Genomic DNA, 5,786 nt, shown 5'->3' with positions numbered 1-5,786 from the left:
GGACCCGTTAGGCCCTGTAAGATGGGGCCTTCTGCTTCCCTGTCCTGAAGGGTGAAAGAGACCACACTTACATGCAGGACACACACTGTACAACCATAGCAACACGATAAGCGCTAACAATTAGCCACGGTTTGACGTTCCTGAAAGACAGGAACATTCAATTGCATTCCACTGCACTTTACAAGTACAAGATAAGGAAAACGGTCAGAGCAAGAAGTACCTGTACGTGTAGAAGAGCAGGTATGAACTCCGGGCTCTGGACCTCAGCACAGAGGCTTCACAGGACACCGACACCTGGCTGTCGTTACAACAGAGCAATTGTCCACTGGCTCCCAGGACGTCACTAACGTAGTGGCCTGTGGGACAAGGGAGACAGACTGAAGGTCAAGGGTCAGGCTGTCATAGGTAGTGCAGTTTGTTGTATGTCATGTGTACTGTCTGTCTGCATGTCAGTTCAATGTATTTATTTACCAGACATCATGCTGCCTCCTAAATGGGAGACTATGCCAGTCAGCTGATAGTCACTGGAAGTCTTCACAGGCTCCTCCTGGCAGGAAACACATGACATTCTTATCTGCTCAGTCTGATTATTTCAATTTCCCATGAACCCCCTGCTGTGTAAAGTCACGCTATATCCCAGTTGCCCACAGTGCTGTTTAATCATCTGTGGGCTGTCATTACATTATTTCCACAGTTTTTTCTGCTTGTCTCTCCTGACTCTTTCCTTTCTTTCTATCTCTTTATCTATCTATCTTTCTCCTCACAACTGAGAACTTTTGCCACACTTTCCCTGGTCCTTGGTCATTTGAATCTGAGGGGTCAAAGTACATGAAAACATGGGAGGATGTGGTCACTGAATATCTCTGCAGCAGTTCACTAACGAGGTCTGAAAAAGGTATCAATTACAGGTTCTCTTACTGGAGGAGCAGACATTATGTGTAATGTTGACACACCTGAACAGAAGGGGATGCTGTCTCTTTCCTGTCCAGGAAGGCTGATGGCATGATCAGTCGCATCCTCTGGGATGATATTGTGCAGGGGAGGCACCGTGTCCCCACAGAGCTCAGAGAGTCTCAGGTTTGGAGGAATCGAAATAGGCGTCTCCAGTTTCTCCAGACCTGAATATCCCCCAAACCTCTTCAAGTGCAGGACCAGCACACTGTCCAGAGACCGAGACAAATAAACAGACAATGACCCCGGAAACTAAATCAATACAACACTGCCAGCGCTATAATAAACTCAACTATGGCACTTACCGAGGCAGGGTTTGAAACTGCTCCATCTTTGAGGCCTGGAGGCCTTTGCAGACATGACATCTGAAGTCCACCATGTATTTCTGGGTCACAAACAAACAGATTGCAACAGTGAATGACAATACAATTGTAATTAGACAGTATGCCGAGAGCGCGGGCTGTTTGCTGACCTTGAAATAAAGTGCCAGGCTGCCCTGCAGGGTACGTTCAGGGCTGATGTCCAGGGAGAGGTGGTTGTACTCCTGCTTGGTGGACGACTTCCTCCCGCAGCTTCAGAAGCAGGAAAAGACAAGAAACACATTAGACCTCACAGATGAAGCAGAACATTCCCTCTAAGGACTTTTACGCCGAGGGTTTTGACTGCTTTTGATTTCCCCCAACCAGTGACAGAGCTCCTACCTGTTACAGGTGACACCTGATGCTGTCATGAACTCTAGCTGTGAAACAGGGCATATGTAGCCCACGCTGAGCTCTGCCAGGATCCTGCCCTCCGCCATCAGTTGGCACAGCATGTTGAGAAGTAACTCATGTGCGTCCTACAGTACGAGGAGCAGAGAAAAGACATTGATGAAGACAGGTCAAATGACAAAGACAGAATGAAATGTCACAAGAACTTGGAGGAGTTGTGGTACACCCGGTCTCCAGACTCACCTGCTGACTGTCCTCCATGTACTTCATATCCTGTTCAAGCAACGAGTACTTAACCTTCATCAGGATTTCCCATTTTGAGGCCTGGTTGGTGCCACTGCCATGTTGACAAGACTGATGCACCTCTGACAGACAACTAGAGAGCAGACCAAGACTAAATCAGCAGCTGAAAGAATGGTGAATAACCCACCTGGCTACCACCTGAGATGTGGGCATCAAAGATACTCTTCAACTAGAGCCACTGCATCAGAGACATTTGTTTATTTTGTTTACAGAAATTGTTTTCTTTGAGGACGGAAAGTCAAGGAAAACGGCAATGACGAGTTGTTTTATTATTTTAGGATAATTGGTTAAGATGTTTCACCTAAATTCAGAGCATTTTTCTAGACTAAATATACAAAATCAGCAACATATTATATTCTCTAAGCAGTTCCTTGGCTTGTTATTTATTCGATAACTTACATTTCTGACCACAAATAACGGATTTCTGTGTGTGTGTGTGTGTGTGTGTGTATGTGCAAATTAGCCTTCTTTCACCTGAGCAGGTTAGAAGTCGGGGACAATCTCCAGAGATTTTCCAATGTTGGGCAACCTGGGAAGAACAAGTGGTCATTAATACACACATATAGGTACAATATACAAGAGGCAGAGTGGCTTATGTAATAAACCTTTAAATAAGTCATTTGAATCAGGAATCGTTATGTGAGTACACACACAGACACACACACACACACACACAGACACACACAAACAGGAGTGGATGTTCTTTTGACTAAGCTGATCATAATACTTCATGGGTTTATTAAGGTCTAATACATCTGATATAGTTTGACAGTAAGACATCATAAATCAGACATTGATCTAAACAATGAAGAGTTCAACATTATTTTGAAGGGTTATGTGGTTTACCCAAGTAGTTCCAGGTCGATGAGATCCCTGGATTCTCCTCTGTCGCTCCGGATCTTTTTCCCCAGATTCAGCTGTGTGTTTGAGCGGGTCCTCGAGAGAATCTGGCCTTTGGTGGCTGTGACTGGGCCCTGGGGCTTTGGGCTAAAGTAGCATAGAAGAAGCAGTGGACTGGAGACAAGACAGAAACAGGTCTAAAGTCTCTGAAACAGAGATGGTATCACAGAACACAATCTCTACCTAAATGCTGTAGAATGTAGTGTAAACCCAGTCTGATTAGGCAAGCATGTATTACTGTCCATATAAATACAGTTGACCAAGTAGAATTGAGGAATATCCACTAGATGGGGCTAGTAGAGCATAAAACTACAGATGTAGGAAAATGGAAGAGGACTTTTACTAAACACTCCAGAGTTGGAGCCTGATCTAGGTTGACCAGTTCAGCAATTTAGATAATAATGAATCTGATTCTTATTGGCTGAGGTGTCCTTGTCCTAAATCAGCAGCGCTAAAACTTTGAGACCCTTGACAAATATGGGCCCCGGTCTTGCAAATCTTAACCCACCTTTCTGAGGAGACTGTTGAACATCTGGGACTCATAGACGTCACTGAGGGGACACAGAGGTAGACAGAGGATGAGAGACATGTTCTCGACGGCTAGAAAATGCACAGAAATCCAGGTCACATCAGAATACAGACCAGGGACGGCGGCCACACTAGGTGTCTTCGGCAGTTCTGTCGGCGCTGCCAGTGTCTCTCTGGCCTCAGTGGTGCTGCAAACACAAGGTCAGTTTAGCTGAGGGCTACTCAACTCTGGTCCTGGAGGGCCAAAACACTTTCTGCTTTCATCCACCCCTTATAAGGGAATAGGGCTGTCACCATTCATCAAGTAATTTGATTACAAACGGTCCTCCATTAGAGTTTACTACCTCAAATGCTTCTATTAAAAGATACAAATGTGGCTTTTCACCCGTACTGTACTTGGTTTGACTTACATGACTGTTGTTTCCTCAGGGCTGGTCTCTCCATGACGGTCCAGTGGGTTTGGAGGAGTGAGACAACCAGGTTGGGAGACCACTGTAGAGGCATTTACTGGGGTAGTGTTCCTGGGAGGTGACCCCGTGGGAAGAGAGGGGTGTTCAGCACCAGACTGAGTGGAACATTTAACAGGGGATGGAGGTGGATGGGGGGAAGAGAGTTGGACGGAGGTAGTGGAGGCATTTCTTTCACAATGGTCAGGTGAAATCAAAGAGAGGGATGAGGTCCTTCTCTTTTTCTGCAGCTCCACGCCAACTTTGTTTTGCTTTTTCTGTGGAGAAGAAACATTGAATATCTCGGCCGGGTCGCGGGGGCAGCAGTCTAAGCAGAGATGCCCAGACTTCCCTCTCCCCAGACACTTCCTCCAGCCCTTCCGGGGGGACACCAAGGTGTTCCCAGGCCAGCCGGGAGACATAGTCCCTCCAGCGTGTCCTAGGTCTTCCCCGGGGTCTCCTCCCGGTGGGACGGGACCGGAACACCTTCCCAGGAAGGCGTTCCGGAGGCATCCGAAACAGATGCCCAAGCCACCTCAGCTGACCCCTCTCGATGTGTAGGAGCAGCGGCTCTACTCTGAGCTCCTCCCGGGTGACCGAGCTTCTCCCCAATCTCTAAGGGATCGCCCAGCCACCCTGCGGAGAAAGCTCATTTCGGCCGCCTGTATCTGGGATCTTGTCCTTTCGGTCATGACCCAAAGCTCATGACCATAGGTGAGAGTAGGAACGTAGATTGAGCTGTCACCACGACAGACCGATACATTGACCGCATTACTGCAGAAGCTGCACCGATCCGTCTGTCAATCTCCCGTTCCATCCTTCCCTCACTCGTGAACAAGACCCCTAGATACTTAAACTCCTCCACTTGAGGCAAGCACTCTTCACCAACCTGAAGTGGGCAAGCCACCCTTTTCCGACTGAGGACCATGGCCTCGGATTTGGAGGTACTGATTCTCATCCCCACCGTTTCACACTCGGCTGCAAACCATCCCAGTGCATGCTGAAGGTCCTGGTTTGAAGGAGCCAACACGACAACATCATCCGCAAAGAGCAAAGACGAAATCGTGTGGTCCCCAAACCTGACACCCTCCGGCCCTTGGCTGCGCCTAGGAATTCTGTCCATAAAAATTATGAACAGAACCGGTGACAAAGGGCAGCCCTGCCGGAGTCCAACATGCACTGGGAACAAGTCTCACTTACTGCCGGCAATGCGGACCAAGCTCCTACTTCAGTCGTATAGGGACCTGACAGCCCTTAGCAAAGGACCCAGGACCCCATATTCCCGAAGCACCCTCCACAGGACGCCGCGAGGGACACAGTCGAATGCCTTCTCCAAATCCACAAAACACATGTGGATTGGTTGGGCAAACTCCCATGAACCCTCCAACACCCCGTAGAGGGTATAGAGCTGGTCCAGTGTTCCACGGCCCGGACGAAAACCTCACTGTTCCTCCTGAATCCGAGGTTCTACTATCGGCCGTATTCTCCTCTCCAGAACCCTGGCATAGACTTTCCTGGGGAGGCTGAGAAGTGTGATCCCCCTATAGTTGGAACACACCCTCCAGTCCCCCTTTTTAAAAAGAGGGACCACCACCCCGGTCTGCCATCCCAGAGGCACTGTCCCCGACCGCCACGCGATGTTGCACAGGCGTGTCAACCAAGACAGCCCCACAACATCCAGAGACTTGAGGTACTCAGGGCAGATCTCATACACCCCCGGTGCCTTGCCACCGAGGAGTTTCTTGACCACCTCAGTGACTTCAGCCCGGGTGATGGACGAGTCCACCTCTGAGTCCTCATCCTCTGCTTCCTCTGCTTCCTCATGCACACAAGCTAGCTCAAATTTACTAACTACATATGCCACCAAAAGTAAATACAAGATACATGTCAAGCAATTTCCTTACTTGGTAGGGCACACTGAGCTGTTGTCAGCAGTTGTCACAAAGTG

General features: G+C 48.5%; 2 protein-coding genes across 2 annotated transcripts; both read right to left on the bottom strand.

Moving 5' to 3' along the window:
• Positions 1-588, bottom strand: LOC114828866 (ubiquitin carboxyl-terminal hydrolase 25-like). The gene is made up of 3 exons (XM_034287126.1): positions 472-588; positions 221-356; positions 1-44 (listed from the first exon to the last, which is right to left on the bottom strand). Exons 1-3 carry the CDS (start codon positions 566-568, stop codon positions 8-10), a joined length of 270 nt encoding a protein of 89 aa, XP_034143017.1. The 5' UTR covers positions 569-588; the 3' UTR covers positions 1-7.
• Positions 589-760: 172 nt separating this feature from the next.
• Positions 761-2,474, bottom strand: LOC114828872 (ubiquitin carboxyl-terminal hydrolase 37-like). The gene is made up of 7 exons (XM_029113835.2): positions 2,439-2,474; positions 1,905-2,037; positions 1,653-1,789; positions 1,424-1,523; positions 1,257-1,336; positions 919-1,159; positions 761-811 (listed from the first exon to the last, which is right to left on the bottom strand). The coding sequence occupies exons 2-7, from the start codon at positions 1,962-1,964 to the stop codon at positions 761-763; spliced, it is 669 nt and encodes a 222-aa protein (XP_028969668.2). The 5' UTR covers positions 1,965-2,037; positions 2,439-2,474.
• Positions 2,475-5,786: the final 3,312 nt, after the last annotated feature.

The sequence above is a fragment of the Esox lucius genome, chromosome 17 (genome assembly GCF_011004845.1).
Source record: "Esox lucius isolate fEsoLuc1 chromosome 17, fEsoLuc1.pri, whole genome shotgun sequence".
Classification (NCBI taxonomy): Eukaryota; Metazoa; Chordata; class Actinopteri; order Esociformes; family Esocidae; genus Esox; species Esox lucius.
The sequence above is the reverse complement of the archived record's forward strand: the minus strand, read 5'-3'. Positions and strand labels throughout refer to the sequence as shown.